At 32.8% G+C, this 21,981-nt stretch overlaps 2 protein-coding genes across 2 annotated transcripts; one reads left to right on the forward strand and one right to left on the reverse strand.

Annotated features, from left to right (window-relative positions):
- Positions 1–1,864: 1,864 nt before the first annotated feature.
- LOC132730440 (lysosome membrane protein 2-like) lies at positions 1,865–16,640 on the forward strand (the record flags this gene model as incomplete). The annotated part of the gene is given in 8 exon segments (XM_060716364.1): positions 1,865–1,914; positions 2,366–2,435; positions 3,702–3,880; positions 6,434–6,656; positions 7,161–7,238; positions 7,715–7,766; positions 8,150–8,308; positions 13,071–16,640. Coding segments are annotated over 8 exon segments (877 nt in total), but the record flags the coding sequence as incomplete, so codon positions are not given.
- Positions 13,958–20,349, reverse strand: LOC132730447 (proton-coupled folate transporter-like). Its single transcript, XM_060716373.1, has 3 exons — positions 19,523–20,349; positions 18,910–19,109; positions 13,958–14,049 (listed from the first exon to the last, which is right to left on the reverse strand). The coding sequence occupies exons 1-3, from the start codon at positions 20,347–20,349 to the stop codon at positions 13,958–13,960; spliced, it is 1,119 nt and encodes a 372-aa protein (XP_060572356.1).
- Positions 20,350–21,981: the final 1,632 nt, after the last annotated feature.

Consider the following 21,981-nt stretch of genomic DNA (forward strand, 5'->3'; position numbering starts at 1 on the left):
TCTTCTTTGTCTAATGCCCTAGCTATAAGGTGAATCAGATTGAATGTAAATATTATTATAACATACACAGTTGTTGTTTTTTTCTAATTGAGAAAATTTATTTAAAGGGACTTCCACTGAGGTTTTTTTAACATGACTGGACTGGAATAAATTTATTTTGAGATTTATGCTCCCTGTGATGTAGGACTAACCAATAACCTGTGTGCAAAAATTTCAGATCATTTGGTCACTCTGTTTTTCCAGAATAATATTCTATTTGTGAAAAATGACCTGCCTTGCTTTTCACTGTAATCAAACTAAGAATAACCCAAAAATACAATTTTCAATATATTTCCGGGTATATTTCTTAATAATCTTTTGCAAATTGTTATGTTTTAAGTGCCCCAATCGATCAATGTAAGAAAATCAAATTTTATGTTTTTAGACTTTGAGACTTCAGTGGAGTTCCTTTAATATTAATTCATTTACATGTATTTATTTCTCATCTATTAAGTCATCTACTTACTTTTATTAGTTATTGCATTAAGTACCTATTATATTATGTTATTTTGTATATATTCTTTATCTCTGTATCATTTTTTATGAATCACCACTTGCATTAACTGTTTTCATTTGTTGCATTTGAAAGATAATAACTAAATTTAGAATGATTTGTCAGTTTAAATGAGCGGAAAATACATGATAAGGAAATTTTAAACTTGTCTGATTAATTGTTTTATGTATTTCTTTGATATGACTCACACCTTGTATAAACAGTTTTCATAAAGTTGTATTAAAGGGTGATAACTAAATTTATAACAATTTGTCAGTTAAATGACTGAAAAATACATAATGAAATAAAACAAAATAAAAATACATAGTAAGACAGCGTTTTTTTTTCTCTACTTTGGGAATGGTGCTGTACCAGACTGATTGGGAAAAAATGCGTTATTTTGACTAAAATTGGGAATTTTTTTTAATGCATTTTTTCAGCTACAAATGAGATTAGACATCATGAATAAAGATAGCTAACAGCTTCTACTGTCTAGATAGAACTATTGAGTGGTGATTTATATGAATATGTTGGATTTAAATGATTTTAGAAAAATCACTTTGCCTTGTAGGCATTTTGAACAGCCATTTTGGGAATTTAACATTGGAAATTGGGAATTTTAATGTCTATTTTCTATTGGGAATGGTACCGTTTTAGGGTAGTAGTTATATAAAGAAAAAAAACACTAAGACAATTCTAAACTTGTTTGATAAATGATTTTATGTATTCCTTTGGTATATGTTGATGACAAAACTCTAGCAGTTTAAATGTCAACATTACTTAATCTTTACCAATTGATGATTAGTTATGCCTTAATTGCATAGAAAGATTGGCACATCCTCAACTTTTATCCACCAGTATAATTGAAAACTCTTTGTACAAGAATAAATTAACTGCTACATTTGAAATTCAGTTATTTTCAGATACTAAGGAAATAGGCTGCTTTAATATATTTCACAGTGTGTTAGGTCTTGTCATTATTTCCAGGCCCTACCCAAATTCCACTAGCCACAGGCTAGCCTGCTACAAACTACATTTGTAGATTGTTGTATTATTTTTAAAGTCCTGTAGGGGGTTACAATGATACTGGTATATTTTGCTGTGACTCAGTTTCACCTTTGGCCATTTTGTTTTATGGAGATTCTGTTTGGATATTTGCACAATACACATAAAAGGATATGATATGCTACGAATATTTATTCTAACAATAAAGATTGTACTTTTATACATGTTTATAAAAGAAAGAAAAAACATAGTTTCAGTGCTAATTCATGATCTATGTGTTATTTTGATATAAATGTACATTTAAATTGCACCTTATGTATATTACAGGAACCTTACATTCTGGACATCTCACACTTGTAACATGTTGAATGGCACAGGTAGGTATACTTTTTAAAATTAATAAAGTAGTTCAGGTAATATCAATAATATATTATAAGGAGAGCTGTCTTGTCTTCAATGTTAATCTGTGTGCTCAGGGATCATAGGTATATTGTTTACCTGTGTGCCCAGGGATCATAGGTTCAAGTTTTACAACCACAAAAGGACCAGTATTTGGTTATTTCAGGAATCATGCAGACAAAAGTTCCACATTCCATTTGAGTATAGATTAAATGTTTACTACCTATTATAGTAAATAGGTGCATCATTATGATTTTGTGCATGAAACTGTAGTTATTAACTTTTTAATTGGAACAACACAGTCACTTTTAATGTCTTTCAAAGATTAATAAATTAAAATAGTTATTATTGCATCATGAACGGTAATGTTGTGATATTATTCCCTTTAAATATGTCTGATAATTACTGTAGAATAATGAATTATTTCAGATGGTACAATTTTCCACCCGTTTATGGAAAAGTCGGATGTATTATATGTGTTCTCATCTGATTTATGCAGGTAAACTGTTATGTTACATTATGGCAGGGTCTTTCAAACAGAATGGTCTGGAAACACGCTATGTAAACCCTTCTCTCTAAAATTAAACATGTCTCGGTATAAATCGCTATAGTTTGCTATAGGCAAACTATGTAAGTGTTCAAGGAAAGGGCGAATATTAAATACAAGAGCAAAAATGAAAATTTTAACGACATGATGTTATTTAAAAATGTTTAAGCTTTTGAAAAAAGGATAAATATATCAAGAAATGATGTTTTTTAAAGCCATCTTTGTTAAAAAACATAAATTGTTTGTTCAGAATATTTGCCGATAATCGGTGCCATTTGGAAAATGCATCAAATTAAACATCAAATATTTGCAAATAACATCGTGAAATATTATAATATTTTTACATGATACGATTAAATAACATCTTTTCTCTGTAAAATCAATTTCTATTTTGTCATTGAACAAAGCATGTATGTTAAAAAAGCTCATGAAACTCGGACCTATTTTCAAATATGAGCAGTAAATTTTTACCTTGACACCGGGAACGAAAAATTTCTAATTTCATTGCAAATCTATAAAATTGTAACTTTTAAAGTAAAAACTGATATTATAATGTAATCAGAATTAGTTTTTTGTAATTTTTTAATTGATTTAACAAAACATTTTCTTATAATTTGATTTTTTAATGCCATATCAATGTCGGTAGATAACCCAATCACGTGATTCAACCGAGACAGCATTTTTCGTAAAATCGGTCTGTCTCCAGACCATTCTATTTGAAAGACCCTGATTATGGCTTCAAACTTACATAGTTTTTTTTCAGGAATTAGTTTGTTCATTGTGGAAAGAGGGCAGTGATTTCAAAACTAAACAAAAATGGTCACATATTGTGAAAAAAAGAAAGAGCAATTTATTAATTTCAGAGAAAATAGAAAAATGCAAATACATGTATATGTATTGCATTTAAAATTTGTATTTGTTGTGAAACTTTTAGCTCTATCAAGCATAGTTAATGTAAAGGATGTGCAATAGTTATATTTTATATAAATATTTACTGAATAAGTGATAATGTTTTTAATTCATGTTCGTCTCAGTGAAGAATCTTTTTTTAATTGTTGTCATGGAGATAAATAGATATCTAAGTTGTACCCAAAATTAAAAGTTCTTATTCATTTTTCTTGGCAGATATTTTCAATGGATTTGTTTTTTATTTGCTTTAAGATGTTAAAACTATTGCCTTAAAGAAATAAAATCAGACATAAATGACATATGTTTCAGGTCTATATATTTCACATACCTGCGTGACAACAAGCAGAAGGGTATAGATGTATACAGATTTACTACCCCACCTGATGTATTTCAATCTCCTACTGACAATCCAGCTAACCAAGGATACTGCACTCCCAGTGATAACTGCTTTCCATCAGGACTTTTGAATGTGGAAAACTGTCATTTTGGTAGATAAAATTGACTCTTGTATAAGATTAATTATTTCTATAAGATATTTGTGTCAGATAATCAGACATGGGGCGATTACTTGATAATTGTAATCGATTAAATTATGATTATTTGTCAAAATGCTTGATTAAATTAAATTACTGATTACTCTATTTTGACATTGTAATTGATTAAATTACTGATTACTGACAGGAGTAATCAGATTACATTTATGAATACATGTACATAAGTTAAGAAAATTATTGCAATGGTTCAACACTATCGTTTCATTGAACATTTCAGTACAACAAATGTCCAAAAAAATAATCCAGCTTAGTTTTACAGTAATTAATTCAGTCTCATATCTCACTTTTGTCAGTTAAATTTAAGTGGTATAATTGTGACAATCATTTATGTATTTGGTCAATCTGTCAGTGATCATTTCATCACCTTATTAAAACACAGGTGTCATCAAATCTGACCTGGGTGACTGCATTTAATTCACCTACACTACCTAAGACAATTAGTAGGCATTGACACTGGTACTTTTTTAACCTTTATAATTATGTATGTTTGTTCAGAAATTTTTTTAGCTTAACATGTATTGTAATCATACATGTAATCATTGTGATTACTGATTAATTGGTCATGTAATTGATTAAATTATGATTAAATTACAGGAAAAAAATTATGATTACTGATTACTGTGATTACTCAAAATATTGTAATCGATTAAATTAAATTAAATTACCGATTACGATTACCCCATGTCTGCAGATAATTGTAGAGTTCATATAGCTCCTATAATTTTTAGCTCACCTGAGCTTGCTCAGGGTGAGCTATTAGGATCGGTGAATGTCCGTCGTCCGTCCACAATTGCTTGTGAACACACTAGTGGTCACACTTATTACTCAATCATCATCAAACTTTGTCAGGATGCTTGTTTAGTCAATTGCTCGGATGAGTTCGAAACTGGGTCATTTCGGATGGAAAACTAGGTCAAAGGAGCTAAAAAATAGAAAAACTTGTGAACACTCTAGTGGTCACATTTTTGACCCAATCTCATCAACCTTTATAGTCAAAATGCTTGTTTAGATTATTGCTTGATGAGTTCGAACATGGGTAATCTCCGATGAAAATCTAGGTCACAGGAGCTATAAATAGAAAAACCTTGTGAACACTAGTGGTCACATTTTTGAACCAATCATCATCAAACTTGGTCAAGAATGCTTGTCTAGTCAATTGCTTGGATGAGTTCGAACATGGGTCATCTCTGATGAAAAACTAGGTCACAGGAGCTAAAAAATAGAAAAAAAAACCTTGTGAACACTCTAGTGGTCAGCATTTTTGACCCAAACATCATCAACTTTGTCAGGATGCTTGTTTAGATAATTGCGGCAGAATGAGTTCGAATACCGGGTCATCTTGATGAAAAACTAGGTCACAGGAGCTATAAATAGAACCTTGTGAACACTCTAGTGGTCACATTTTTTACCCAATCATCAAAAACTTAGTGTGGATGCTTGTTAGTCAATTGCTCAGATGAGTTTGATTTATGGTCATCTCTGATGAAAAAACATTTTTTACCTAATCATGATGCAAAACTTTGTCGATGCTTGTTAAGATAATTGCTTTGATGAGTTTTGCACATGGTTTTATCTTCCGATGAAAACTAGGTCACAGGAGCTTATAAATAGAAAAACCTTGTGAACACTCTAGTGGTCACATTTTTTACCCAATTATTAAGAAACCTTGTCAGGATGCTTGTTTAGTCAATTGTTTGGATGAGTTCGAACATGGGTCAATGCTCGGGTTGGAAAACTAGGTCACAGGAGCTAAAAATAGAAAAAACCTTGCGAACAGTCTAGTGGTCACATTTTTGACCCAATCATCATCCCAAACTTTGTCAGAATGCTTTTCTAGTCAATGCTTGGATAAGTTTGAACATGATTTATCTCGGATGGAAAACTAGGTCACAGGAGCTAAAAATAGAAAAACCTTGTAAACACTCTAGTGGTCACATTTATGACCCAATCATTATCAAACTTTGTCAGGGTGCTTGTCTAGTTAAATGCTCGGATGAGTTCGAACATGGGTCATCTCTGATGAAAAACTAGGTCACAGGAGCTATAAATAGAAAAACCTTAAAAAACCCAGTCATATTCAGGTGAGCGATAAAGGGCCATCATGGCCCTCTTGTTTATTTTAAATATTGAAATTGTGTGATTTTTTTAGCCTGAATATTCAATGAATAGGGAAAGCTATTGTACTGACCCTGGCGTCTGCATCACATTTTAGTTAAGATTTTGCATGCATCTGAAACTTCACTCATTTGCTCCATTTGATTATCTTACATGATAGACACAGGACAGATAACTATGAGTTAATTTTTTACAGAGTTATGCCCCTTTTCTTTCTGTCGAGCACTGATTATAGGTAAGGGAGTTGTGCATAGTGCTGTCTAATGAACAGCTCTTTTCTGGCTCTTTTCAAATAAAAGTGGGGCTATCCTTCATAGTCCTGGCTTCTGTATATGAGTATCACTTATTGTTGTGATTTTGTAATTATTTCAGGTGCTCCACTCATTTTCTCACAGCCCCATTTCCTGAATGCTGATCCTGCTATTATACATGGTGTGAATGGAATGCACCCTAATCTGGAGGAACATGGTACATTTATTGATGTTGAACCAGTAAGAAATCATTCTTATTTTCTTGTATCTTTAACATTTCTACACCAAATCAGTGTAATGGACTTGTTTCTTTTGAACTTAGAATGGTCCACTGCGAAAATTTGGTATTCCAGGTTCATTATCTAGTATTTTGTAACAGCTTTTTTTTTAAAGGGGATTTTTCTTCTCAAATATGCTTTTAAGCTTCATTATTCGATAAGAATAGGTAGAGCTATCTTAGTCACCTGAGCGTTGATGGTCGCGTCAGCATAACCACTTATGTTAAAGTTTGTATACAACCTCAAATATTTTCAAAGTCCATTGACATATGACTTTGAAACTTTGCACACTTGTTCACCATCATGCCTCCATCCTGTGTAGACAAGAGGAGGTAATTCTATCAATCAGCAGTGATCTGAGTGTTGTACATGATGATGTTGAGTCATATATGGAGTACTGAATAATAGTTTAAACCTATAGATACATGTTTACAAAACATTCATAGACATGCAAGGAACCATAAAGATATTTGTAACCTAAACAGAGACTAATATACATGTTTTAATGTCTCTGTCTAAAACAAGGCTAGAAAAAAATATGTACAAAATATGTTTTTTTTCCTGTTTCAGTAAAACACAGGGCTTGGCTTTTTATGCTGCTAAGAAATTACAAATTAACATACTGTTGGAGGAAGTTGATCATATAAAGTAAGTTATCTACACTTTAAAATTCTTGTTTATTTGTGCCAGTTATTTTTCTATGATAATTAATTGATAATTTTCTATTGATTAATTAACTAGGTTTTCAATTTTGTAAAACCTGGTTATTTGAATGGCAAATGGTCCATGTTGGGATGGGCTTCAGACAGGTGGTTTCCTGACGATAACTCGAATCTGAAAAAGAAATTGTAGTCAACCCTGGTACTTTTTGTATATAGTAAGCTTATGATAAGTGCTTACTTTTGGGCTCACTAGGATCAAGGTCAATTTTAGTAAAAATTGTTTCCTAATTGAAAACCTACTTTCATGGCAATGCTATGTTTCTTATTGTTCATTTGAACACAAAAGAATATTGTTCATTATTTGCATGTTTGTACTATAATTAAAGTGACACTGATATCTTTGTTTCTCTAATGTGTAAAAGAAAATTTTTTACCATTTTTTTTTTCTTTAATGTCTTTCAGGCAGACAGATCTTTTGAAAAGAACAGTGCTTCCAGTGCTCTGGCTGAATGAAGTATGTTATTTAGTTCTTAGTTTTTAGATAGATATGTATGTTATCAACATTGTATCAGACTTTTCATATTATCTTCATATGAAAGGGAGTTTTTTTAGGAAAAAATAAACAAACAAAAAAAGATGTAGTATTTGACTTTTCTACCAGTTTTTCTGTTGACATCATTGTGTACAAAAAAAAGAGAGAAGCTTCATTTAGACATTGAATTATGACCTTAACCCCTAAATGACCTTGACCTCTAAGGTCAAATGTTCACACTTATTTAGTTTCACTATAACTTTTTTTTAAATCAACAGATAAGCAATGGGGAAATTAATTTTCACGTTAGGAACACTTTTTGTTTGAGCTGGAAAAATGACAGTATCTATTTTCTTCTATTTCAGAGCTCTAGAATTACAGATTCCTTGGCTGATGAGTTCAAATCTCAGTTGGCCACGCCACTTATGGCCATGCATATCGGTACATATGTAGCAATTGGCCTTGGTTCACTGCTTATTTTAGTGGCTATTTCCATCATTGCTTGGAAGAAGATATTTGGTGATGTAAGTATTAATGTGTTAAACAGTAAACTTTAACATGCATTTAAGTTACTACAAACAATTTAAGTTACTACAAACAATAAATTGCAATACAATAAAGCATTTAAATTATCTTACACTGTAATTAATACACCTTTAAGTTAGGCTAGAGAGCATTGCTATACACACTTAAGTTCTCTTTTATAGTAAAATTGCTACACTTTTTATTCTCAGATTATTGCATGGACCTTATAGTCTTCATTGTTTCAATGTCTTGTAATATTTTCATTTATTGTTTTTCAAGAATGTGTTAATGTGTTTTTCATCATTCCTGTAATCAGTCTTGCATGGGGAATTAGTTGTTATTATATAATGCCTTAGAAAACTTCCACTTATGCATTGAAGATGCATGTCTGTTTGTTCTTGACTTATGTAAAAGTCTATAATATTACCCCTTACCTTAGGCTTCCTTGGCAAAGTGGTCAAGGTCACAAACTTTAAATCAATTGTCCCTCACTACAGTTGGTTTGAATCCCATCAGAGACTTTAGATTCTTTTGTGTAAGGAAGCTATCTGTCTAGCTTACAAAAGGTTGGTGGTTCTACTTGGGGTACCTGAAATAATGCACAAAGGATCACCTGAGGTCTTCTTCCATCAGGGAAGCTGAGAAGTTACCGTATGACCTTAACAGTGTTGGTTTGACTTGAAATCCAACAAAAAAAGCCCCAAAAAACGCAAGAAAACCCATACCCTGCTAAATTGTGTCCTAGACTAGTTCTGTTTTGAATTTGGAACTGTATTATGTATGGGATTTTAATATAAAAATTCTAATATTAGAAACCAATAGTATAGATCCTTAAGAGGTGTGGGGGAAGGGAGGGGGGATGGGAGTACAGGAGAGCCTCACTCTGTACCGGTAGCATACAGAAGTCATTATCATTGTTTTCATTCCAAGACTGACAACTGCCTTTTTGTCAAAACATTATGCATTTTCATACAGTTTATAAAGTTAAAAATAATAAAAGAAAAGACCATTCACTTTCCTGCTATACCAAGAGGGCCTAATTTAATGTCGGTATTAGATATAAAAGAACATAAACATTATGACCAAGAAAGATATTGTATTTATGCCGTTATATAATATTAAAGTACTGAATTATAATAAAGATCTTGTTTTAATTATCAGAGAAATTATGGACCATTGATGAATGAAATGGACAGTATGTAACTTTTCTAAGGTAGACATGTAAACTAAGTAGGTTTAGAAACACATTTGTAACTCATACTTTGCAGTGACAGTCTTCTAATAACATTTTTTCTAAGGTCATATTTTGTAATTTTTCAACTTTGACTTGTGTTTTATGGAGAAAAGAAAAAAAATTATATTATATTGAGAAAGTGATCTAACTTTTATATCATTTAAAAGATTTATAGATTTATTTGTTGAACAAGCATTTAAATAAAAGTTTGGCTATTTTACTCACCTTAGCATTGGTACTTTGTCAGTATTGATGTAGGCAAAACACTTTGTTATGGTTTACATGCAGTTGTATAAGTCATTTATCATGTAGGGTATTTTCTGACATCTTAAATGCAGATCATAACTGTAGATCAGTGTACAAGGCCAATAACTGAATCTTGAAATATTTTCCAGGCTATTATGTGACTATCAAGCACTGAGATTTTTTAGCACATTTTCTGACTTTGCAGCTCTAATTTAAAATCCTTCTCCCACCATATTGTCTAATATTAGAAACATTGTCTAATTGATATTTAATCTATATCATAGTGATAGTAAACTACCCCTGGTTGTTTGGAGTGTACATTTATTCTAATATATTTCATATCTTTCTGTGTACACCAAATTAACATTATTTAATTTAGCCTTTAACATAGAAAAAAAAATGTCAGAAGAATTCTTATACATGCTCATATTTAATACTTTTGTTTTGCTTACAATGATTTAGATGATTTATCATTTATTGTTATGTGTTTTTAGCTCACCTGTCACAAAGTGACAGGGTGAGCTTTTGTGATCGCTTTTCGTCCGGCGTCCGTCCGTCCGTCCGTCCGTCGTCCGTCCGTAAACTTTTGCTTTAAATGACATCTCCTCATAAACCACTGAGCCAATTTCATCCAAACTTCACAGGAATGTTCCTTTGGTGGTCACCTTTAAAAATTGTTCAAAGAATTTAATTCCATGCAGAACTCTGGTTGCCATGGCAACCGAAAGAAAAATCTTTAAATATCTTCTTTTAAACAACCCTAAGAGCTAGAGCTTAGATATTTGGCATGAAACATCTTCTAATGAGTGTCTACCAAGTTTGTTCAAATAAAAGCCCTGGGGTCAAAATTGGCCCCGCCCCCGGGGGGTCATTGATTTTCCCTATATGCATATAGTAAAAACTTAAAAGATCTTCTTTTAAAGAACTGTAAGAGCTAGAGCTAAGATTTTTGGCATGGAAACATCTTCTAGTGAGTGTCTACCAAGTTTGTTCAAATAAAAGCCCTGGGGTCAAAATTGGCCCCGCCCGGGGGTCATTGATTTTCCCTATATGCATATAGTAAACACTTAAAAAATCTTCCTTTAAAGAACTGTAAGAGCTAGAGCTTAGATATTTGGCATGAAAACATCTTCTAGTGAATGTCTACCAAGTTTGTTCAAATAAAAGCCCTGGGGTCAAAATTGGCCCCGCCCAGGGGGTCATTGATTTTCCCTATATGCATAAAGTAAAAACTTAAAAAATCTTCTTTTAAAGAACCCAAAGAGCTAGAGCTTAGATATTTGGCATGAAACATCTTCTAGTGAATGTCTACCAAGTTTGTTCAAATAAAAGCCCTGGGGTCAAAATTGGCCCCGCCCTGGGGGGTAATTGATTTTCCCTATATGCATATAGTAAAAACTTAAAAAATCTTCTTTTAAAGAACCGTAAGAGCTAGAGCTTAGATATTTGGCATAAAACATCTTCTAGTAAATGTCTACCAAGTTTGTTCAAATAAAAGCCCTGGGGTCAAAATTGGCCCCGCCCTGGGGGGTAATTGATTTTCCCTATATGCATATAGTTTAAACTTAAAAAATCTTCTTTTAAAGAACCGTAAGAGCTAGAGCTTAGATATTTGGCATAAAACATCTTCTAGTAAATGTCTACCAAGTTTGTTCAAATAAAAGCCCTGGGGTCAAAATTGGCCCCGCCCCAGGGGGTCATTGATTTTCCCTATATGCATATAGTAAAAACTTAAAAAATCTTCTTTTAAAGAACCCAAAGAGCTAGAGCTAAGATATTTAGCATGAGACATGTTCTAATGGGTGTCTACCAAGTATGTTCAAATAAAAGCCCTGGGGTCAAAACTTGCCCCGCCCCGGGGGTCATTGATTTTCCTTATATGTGTATAGCAAAAACTTAAAAATCTTCTTTGAAAAAACCCAAATAGCTAGAGTTTAGATATTAAGCATGAAACATCTTTAAGTAAATATCTACAAAGTTTGTTCAAATAAAAGCCCAGGGGTCAAAACTGGCCCTGCCCGAGGGGTGTCATTGTTTTTTACTCTATGTGTATAGTAAAAACTTAAAAAATCTTCTTTTAAAAAACCCAATGAGCTAGAACTTAGATGTTTTGCATGAAACATCTTCTTATGGGTGTCTACCAAGTCTGTTCAAATAAACAAATAAAAGCCCTTGGGTAAAAATTGGGCCGGGGGGGGGGGGGGCTATATACAGGTGAGCGACCTCAGGGCCATCATAGCCCTCTTGTTTAACTGTTACCTTGCTAAATAATTTTGAATATGAAAATGAACTTCTCCTTCTTTAAATCTGGATGAAACCAATTGTCAGTTTTATGGGAAAACATAAAAAGAATTATTTTGTACTATAGGGAATACTACAGACCTTGATAAAATTTTTGTGTGCAAATTCTTGTATACAAGATAATTTTTCATGAACAACTTAGATATTTGCTTGTAATTTAAAACACTTATATGAGATCATAATAGGAGGTCACTATCAAAGGCCAATGGAATCTTTCACTTGTCAATTCCTACATTATCCTGGCTATTATTTAACTATCAGAGCACTGAGTATACACCAGGGTATTGTCCTACTGACAGCTCTTGTTATACAATTTATTGACATAAATGATACTTTATAATAAGATTTGTTGCAACTTTTTTCTTGAAGTTTCTAAAATTTGGCACCTACATGGTATGTAATATCAAGTGATCCTGATTTTATTTTCATTGTTTTATGCTACTAAAATTAATAGTGTTTTTCTAGAATTAAATGGTAAATATTCAAAATGTGAAAAATTGCTGATTTGCAAAGAAACCAAACTATTTTGGGATAAATCAACAAATAACAAAACAAATACAAAAATATTCGTATCAAAATAAGGATCAATTTTAGGATCAGGATCAATATTTGGATCAACTGTAAATGCCCGTATTTTGCAAAAATAACAATAAATTTATTCTTAAATTTAATAAACTTGCTTTTGCAAGTCCAGTTTTATCAAATTTATATTAGATATTTAATCTATGAGGATAAACAATGAAGAATATTAGAGTTTTTAAATTTGATCCTGATCCTTAAAATCTTTGTGAACATGGGGAGCTTAAGGTTGCTCAGTGTTTACATACCTGTTGAACATAAGACATCCTCTTCTTTATGTTATTTGATATTTGTAAGACTTAGAAAGTTTGTTAAATATTTGCTTTCTTGTTGCATATGTATTTTGTTCAAGAACATTTAACATAGTTTATTACTGACATAATTTATTTCATTTATTTCAGAGGAATAGAGAGATGACAGACATGTCTGGTGACAGAGCAGATCTTGTTCCTGGTGTCGATTCCTAAATTTTATAAAAAAAGACATGCTTCAAAGTGCTTAGAAAACTGTGATATATATAATAACATGAGCTATAATTAGATTCAACTTGTTTATGACTAGACTAAAGTTGTTTCTGATTGGTTGAAAATGTTTAAAATTAAATCCAAATTGTTTCTTATTGGTAAATTTGTTTAAAATTAGATCCAAATTGCTTCTTATTGGTTGAGGGATTCAAGTTTTTTCTCTTTAGTTAAAATTGTCCATAATTAGCCATGCATTCACTTTCATAGCATCACCAAATCATGGCATCACAATGTTGAAAAATAATCTGTAAAATATCTTGACTTTTGCTGCATTTTTAGGTAATATGTGTGGATGCATGAAGCTTCCCCTTATTCATGCACATTTTTCTTGCAACAGGGTGTATTGCTGATAAATATGTATGTATAAGAAATTGTATTTGAAATTTTTTGTATGATGTTACCATTATCTCATTAAATAAATACTCATTAACAACAAGTTATTTAAAACTTAAAGAGTGTTGTATGTACATGTATCTTTGGATTTTGTGTTCTCAAACCGGATTTTTTTTTTCATGTTTAAGTATAAATTATTTTGTTTAATTTATTCTCTATGCATGCATTGAGTTACAACTTGCATCAAATATTATTATTCTTTTGTTAGTATATTTTTGTTAATGTGTTTATATTTATTAGTAGAATTCCTTACCAAAATTTCTTTTTTTAACTGATTGTACTTTAAGATGCCTTGACTGTACTGAATTATGGTATTGTATTATTTTTTTAGATCAAACATTATTATATTTAGCTTTTGTCAAATGATGAAACTAGTCAGCTGTAAGCCTGGCTCCCCAACCCCCTAGAGAATAGCGGGGACTTTGACTCAAATTGGCTGGTGCATGAGTATATGTAGCTATTTCTATCATAAAAGTTATCATTATATACGCATACTGTATATCTGTTGATTATAATGTTTTGTATATGTTTGCATTATTTTCCAAATATATTTAAATTCCATAATTCAATCATGTCACAGCCTGTGTAGTAATTGTTTGAAAAGATATGTTTTCAAGATTCATAAAGAATGAAAAATATTTAGGAAAAAATCTTTTGAATATTGTAAACCAATGGTCATTTTTCTGGGTTGTTGAGAAAAACCTGTTTGCATTATTTTATTGATTTTGTTATTGTTTATGTTGTTCATGTAATACTGCTATCATTATACTGTTATTAAGTGTCATTAATTTCATTTCTTTTATCACAGTGTATATCCAGTGACGTAGGAATTTATACATTTTTCCTTGCTGGTAAAAGTAGACTGTCATGTCAGCTGTATGCGCTTATTCATTACCTTTAATTTGGTTTTCTATAAAGTATTTACTTACTATGTTACATGTTTCAGACATAGGTCCTGGTTTGCACAGTTTTTTACTTTTGCACGATTCTTGTGTTAATTTCTTATTCCTGTGTTACTGGATATACTTAGAGGATATTGAATGAGTGTAGGTTCAATACTAAATTATTGAACAAGCTGAATAAAATCATATTATGCGAGCCTCTGGCGAGCATCATATTGTTTTATTCAAACTAGTGCAATAAATTTGGTATTGAATCTACACAAATATAATATTCTATTTATCACAAATATAGAATAAGAAGGGTAAACTGTTGAAAAAATAATTTTTTCATTGATTCGCCTATAGAGTAATGCTAACATTAGCTGCATTGACGTTATCTTTATAAATAATGCAAGTGACGTCATGTCAAAGTGTTATTACACTAATCTAATATCGTTTTTATTAAATGGCTTTATTACACTCCTGCGCTGTGGTTTATGTGATAGTGTATATACAATGTAAATTTACATGATGATTCTATTCCAAACTCATTGATTTTACTTAAATCAATGTGATGTCATTGGCACCGGTATTTAACTTGTATGTTATCTTTAGTCATTATAAGCAAGGTCCCCTATACTGCCATTTTGTGATAGTTCTATAAAATTAGGAAATATTTTCCTATTTAAGTTATAGATTATGGCAATTACTTTACTATGTCAGCCAGAAGTTTTCGTGGTATTATTATTACACTGTAATATTTATATGATGCAAAAATCTATCAGTTGTAAATTAATACAAATGTTGTTTGTATTTCAAACATACATCCAGTAATTTTGCTGTTTTTGCAGTTTCTGAGGTATAGATAAAATATGCAACATATAACCTCTAACCAGGTATTATGATTGTCATGCAATAACCATTAATTCAAATTTAAATAAGCTAACACAGAAAAAAATGTGTGGTAATTTGTAATCAACTTTCTAAATGTATTTTATGCCTATTTTGTTCATTTCCAGTAATCTTGATAATATAGTCTCTCTTATAAAAATATATTTTATTGGCTAATTTTTGTATTTGTAAAACTATATTCTTGACAAGTAACGGCTTTTTGTTGGGTAAAAAAAGGTTGAATAAGGTAGTTTTTATATTCAACATACATGTTTTATTACGAAGGAATATATATACAATCTTAACTATCATGATATAACAGTGAACTTGTGATCTATACCAGATATATATATTCAATTAATCATATATACATATATTTCATGTCTTGTATTGTAAATAAAATCAGGAGTATAGAATTTTATTAAACTTGTATATTTTTGACTAAAGAAAAAATTGAAAGGTTTTTTTTTCATACAGTATAACAGTGTGAAAATAGAGGAGATCCCAGAGCTAGAGCATTGAAAAAACAAAGTAAAAATGTGAATACTGCAGATTTTGTTTTATTGAGTCTGTACATGAGATATTATTATGTATATATGAAAGATGCAACATCGCCCGTTCCCCTAGTACCAACTTAATTAAGCAGTAATCAGTCATCAACACAATAAAGGGTAGTGAAATCAATTATTTCAATTTCCCAATTGATAACCTCTTCAGAACAAAAACTTTTCGGGAGAAAAAAAATATTCTGGTGTTCTTGAGAGTGAAAGTATATTGTGAAGTATATTATGATTGATTGTATGATTGTTTGTTTACGGAGATTACTGGTCTATAGAGGGCCGCTCGGCTGTGGTTGCACTGTAATCAAAATTTGAATACTAGAACTCAAGTCAGGCGTTCTAATATTGATTGCATGTATAGAAATCAGTATAACTTTATATGCTCGTAAACACCAGTGTATAACTTGTTTTTAGGGAACGTATCTATGTACAGTCTCGTTTTCAGTTTGCAAGAACAGTTTTTCAGCGTTAAGAAATCATCTGAAAGAAGATTAATCTACTCTTTTAATTCAGTGTCCATGCAGTGACATGATATTTATTGGGACATTATATTATAAAATATTACCAGACGAAATTTTTTTTCATAAATATTTGATAATATTTTTCATTTATAAGATACAATTTATTGTGTTTGCATGAAGATATCATATCACTTTTTAGCTTTTAAGTATGTTACATTATCGGATCCTAAGTGCTATTAAATACTTGTTATTCCTTTCTCATTGTGTTTGTTGTCTTATTTTACACCTGTAACGTACTGGGAGTGATAAAGCATAAAAAATATTGAACATTTCTGTCATTTAAAAACGCTCATTTTGTTAACATGAACTGGTTTTTAAAAGCAATATAGTACATTTGTGTGTTGATAATATATGTGAATAATTTTAGAAATGTTAGGGATTGAACAAATGTGGCCTCTTTGTATTTGGACACATCTCTTGGACAAGTTTGATTACAGATAAAATCTTGCAAAGTACGGAAATAGCCGATGTGACCCGAAAAAAACAACAGTTAAAGAAATTGAAAAAGTGTAAACTTTTCAAAACAGATGTAAATAATTTAATTCATGAATTGAAATAAATAATGACATACCCAGAACATTATTATATTTCATTTGTAATATTTCAAGATTTTGGCTAATTCGAGGAATATTTATGTTTGCTAAAGCTTGATGTTTCATTTAAATGGACTTTCTCTGTAGAACTATATTTGGGTACTTTTTAGCTCACCTGTCACAAAGTGACAGGGTGAGCTTTTGTGATCGCTTTTCGTCCGGCGTCCGTCCGTCCGTCCGTCCATCGTCCGTCCGTCGTCCGTCCGTAAACTTTTGCTTTAAATGACATCTCCTCATAAACCGCTGTGCCAATTTCATCCAAACTTCACAGGAATGTTCCTTTGGTGGTCACCTTTAAAAATTGTTCAAAGAATTTAATTCCATGCAGAACTCTGGTTGCCATGGCAACCGAAAGAAAAATCTTTAAATATCTTCTTTTAAACAACCCTAAGAGCTAGAGCTTAGATATTTGGCATGAAACATCTTCTAATGAGTGTCTACCAAGTTTGTTCAAATAAAAGCCCTGGGGTCAAAATTGGCCCCGCCCCAGGGGGTCATAGATTTTCCCTATATGCATATAGTAAAAACTTAAAAAATCTTCTTTTAAAGAACCCAAAGAGCTAGAGCTAAGATATTTGGCATGAAACATCTTCTAATGAATGTCTACCAAGTTTGTTCAAATTAAAGCCCTGGGGTCAAAATTGGCCCCGCCCCGGGGGTCATTGATTTTCCCTATATGCATATAGTAAAAACTTAAAAAATCTTCTTTTAAAGAACCATAAGAGCTAGAGCTAAGATATTAAGCATGAAACATGTTCTAATAGGTGTCTACCAAGTTTGTTCAAATAAAAGCCCTGGGGTCAAAATTGGCCCCGCCCCTGGGGGTCATTGATTTTCCCTATATGCATATAGTAAAAACTTAAAAAATCTTCTTTTAAAGAACCCAAAGAGCTAGAGCTAAGATATTTGGCATGAAACATCTTCTAATGAATGTCTACCAAGTTTGTTCAAATTAAAGCCCTGGGGTCAAAATTGGCCCCGCCCCGGGGGTCATTGATTTTCCCTTTATGCATATAGTAAAAACTTAAAAAATCTTCTTTTAAAGAACCATAAGAGCTAGAGCTAAGATATTAAGCATGAAACATGTTCTAATAGGTGTCTACCAAGTTTGTTCAAATAAAAGCCCTGGGGTCAAAATTGGCCCTGCCCCTGGGGGTCATTGATTTTCCCTATATGCATGTAGTAAAAACTTAAAAACTCTTCTTTTAAAGAACCGTAAGAGCTAGAGCTTAGATATTTGGCATGAAACATCTTCTAGTGAATGTCTACCAAGTTTGTTCAAATAAAAGCCCTGGGGTCAAAATTGGCCCCGACCCAGGGGGTCATTGATTTTCCCTTTATGCATATAGTAAAAACTTAAAAAATCTTCTTTTAAAGAACCCAAAGAGCTAGAGCTAAGATATTAAGCATGAAACATTTTCTAGTGAGTGTCTACCAAGTTTGTTCAAATTAAAGCCCTGGGGTCAAAATTGGCCCCGCCCCGGGGGTCATTGATTTTCCCTATATGCATATAGTAAAAACTTAAAAAATCTTCTTTTAAAGAACCATAAGAGCTAGAGTTTAGATATTAAGCATGAAACATCTTTAAGTAAATATCTACAAAGTTTGTTCAAATAAAAGTCTGGGGGTCAAAACTGGCCCTGCCCTAGGGGTGTCATTGTTTTTAACTATATGTGTATAGTAAAAACTTAAAAAATCTTCTTTTAAAGAACCCAATGAGCTTGAACTTAGATGTTTAGCATGAAACATTTTCTTATGGGTGTCTTCTACCAAGTCTGTTCAAATAAACAAATAAAAGCCCTTGGGTAAAAATTTGCCCGGGGGGGGGGCTATATACAGGTGAGCGACCTCAGGGCCATCATGGCCCTCTTGTTTACTTGAATTACCACTGCATAGTCCATTTTGTACGTGTTTTGGCATTAGTTCACTTTCTTTTAACGCGGTCGATGACAGCTCGTTGCTGCATTGATTTTGTTCTGGTACATCCGTTTCAGGTCGTCTGCATTCTCCAGACTGTGTGACAATCTTCGTTATTGAAAGTTTTTCATCTTTCTTAAAACACTCGAGATACGTGCAGCTAAAATAAGAACATTTATGCCACCCATTACGTAGAAAACTAAACCCGGGCATATATTAACAGTCGAACTGTACAAATAGACATAAACAGCAGAGCCAATGCATTTTGACAGCGTGTCAATAATGGCGAAATTAATAAACATTTTACCAAGCTCATGTTCGTTGACAGTTTTGCTTAAGATTGACCATATGCACGGTCGGGCTAACAATGCTGTGGTCCATACGGTCAACAGTGCATAAATTGTCGAGGACGTGTTACTAAGTCCAACTCCAAAATACCGAGATACGTTGCAGAGTAATCCTAGAATTATGACAGTCGAGTCGGACATTTTAAAAACATGTAAAATGAATGGTAAAAGCACTAAAAGACTGAAACCGGAAGCAATATATCTGATAGCTAGGTAATACGAGTACCATGACTTTGTCCAGCTGAACGGTCGAGCTGTTACATACATAAGAAATACATCATCTACGCCATTAGTGTCACAGCCGTAAATAAATGTCAGGATCAAGTAAGCCATGACAATTGACCGAAACGAATTTGTGCCACTTTCTTTCAACAAATCTGTATACGTTTTTATACAATTCAAAATCTTAGAGCAGTTACTGTTGCCAGTCTCTGGTTCAATATGTTCTATATACTCATTCTTCATTGAAGAATCAATTTCTTGTACAAACACCGCTATTGATAGAGCTGTCAAACACTGTATACCCGCAACAACACTGAAAGAAATCACCAACTCCCACTTAAGAAGTCCCGCTAGTACGGCACCGAAAGCTTGTCCTACAGCACTTATCCCGTCAAATAAAGAAATGTACTTTGTCCTATGGTTTCGATCCGAAACTGTTGCCACATACGAATTGACAGACATTGCAGCAACAGCGGTGTTTCCGAAAATTGATTGTGGTAAAGTTCCAAGAAGGGCAATCCATACAGCTACAGAACCCGTGTACAAACTACATATATAAATTATTGCTGACAATATAATTCCAACACACGGGACTAACATTGGTATTTTTCGACCTCTCTTATCACTCCATGCTCCAAAAAATAAACCGGAGCAAATGACAGGAACATTCAAAAATAAACGATAGATTATGAAATAAATTCCCGCTTCTTTTCTGACCTCGTTTTCAATTACCGGAAGTTGCTCGAGGCTGTCACACATTGTAATGTTATTCAGAAATCTCTTTTCACATACGGCACGGAGAAGGTATGGTCCTACTATAGTGTCAAACATGGTTACTCCCGTTCTGAAGAAGAAATACGTTACACCAATAATAGTAAGTTGAATTCGGCTCGAGCTCAAGCAGTTCTTAGCTTGTCCCGTGAATTTTCTTATTTCCATATATACACGTAAATAATTTTACTGTTTGACAGTAGTATGTGCCATTTTCAACATAGCAATCTAGACAAAACCATGTTCTTGAATATGAAATTATAGTCCATGCAAGATTTTATGTTATAATAAATGTTAATGATGACTTTAATTTTGTCATGTATTAAAATATATGTTTAATTAAATAGTCATACACACAAAACAAAAAAATAATAGCGTTAAAAGTACATTCATGTCAGTCGAATATTATTATTATTATGTTATACTGTCATTGAACCCAAATAAAAATCTCAAGAAAAATGCTTTAATATTGTTCAGATAGTTTAGTAATTAAATGACAGCCGGTGTATTTCAACACTTTTGTATTGGCTTTGACCGTCCCTTATAAATTTCAAACCAAAAAGCTCCATATGTGCTGAAGAGATCAATAGGGGATCTTCAAAGCTACAGATCACTATCATATAAACATTAGATAGCCAGCCTCATCCAATAATACAGGTACGTTGGATTTAGGTGGAAGTCATGTTTAAATAAATATTGTGTTTGATGATTTAAGGTCACTACAACAATAGGTTTACTTTCAAATGTAGCATTGAAAGTGCCAAAAATACGAGGATTGATCAAAAAGTTCTCGACCCGATGTACTTCCGGTAGTCAGAGAGCCCAACTAATGGTCTTACTTTTCAATATAATTGGCCTCTACATCAATGCACTTTGCCCACCTGTGCTCCAACTTGTTAAACCCTTCAAAATAGAACTCTCTATTTTGGTCCTCAAAGAACGCATTGACCGCCTCCATGACACCTTCATTGCTTCCATAACGTCTACCACGAAGCTTGCTTTTCAGTTTCGGAAAAAGGTAGGAATCAGAGGGGAGCCAAGTCATGACAATATGGGAGATGGGGAAGAATTTCAAAGTTGCAACCAGTTGCAGCAGCCATCGCAACTTGGGATGTGTGAGCTGGCGCATTGTCGTGCAGGAGTAGAACGCCTTGAGTCAGTTCACCCCTCCTTTTACGCGGGATTTCTTGACGCAGACGTCTCAATTCGTCTGCGTAGTATGTACCGTTTATGGTACGACCTTGCTCAAGATAGTCAATCACGATTATCCCCTGACTATCCTAAATATTGAAGCCAGCATCTTTCCTGCTGATGCTGATGGCACCCTCTTGAATTTCTTCGGAGGGGGTGATCCTTAATTGATGCTTCCACTGCATGCTCTTTTTTTTTTTGATTCTGGACCCATGTTTCATCCTGAGTTATGATCCGGTAAATAAAATCAGGTTCATCCTCGTAGCGAGACAAAAGATATCTTGAAATGTCAAGCCTGATCCGTTTCTGGTCGTTGGCCAACTGTCTGGGGACCCATCTAACGGAAACCTCTGACATGCCATAGAAATCAGTCAGAATTGCCTGAACTGAACCAAAGCTTATACCCACTTCCCTAGCAATGCTTCGCAGGTCTCGACTTCTGTCGCACATGACCAGATCGTGAACAGCTTCGGCAGTTTCATCGTTGAGGGCCTCTTTTGG

This window comes from Ruditapes philippinarum, unplaced genomic scaffold (assembly GCF_026571515.1).
Source record: "Ruditapes philippinarum isolate M1 unplaced genomic scaffold, ASM2657151v2 ctg3180_1_1_1_1, whole genome shotgun sequence".
In the NCBI taxonomy this organism is placed as follows: Eukaryota; Metazoa; Mollusca; class Bivalvia; order Venerida; family Veneridae; genus Ruditapes; species Ruditapes philippinarum.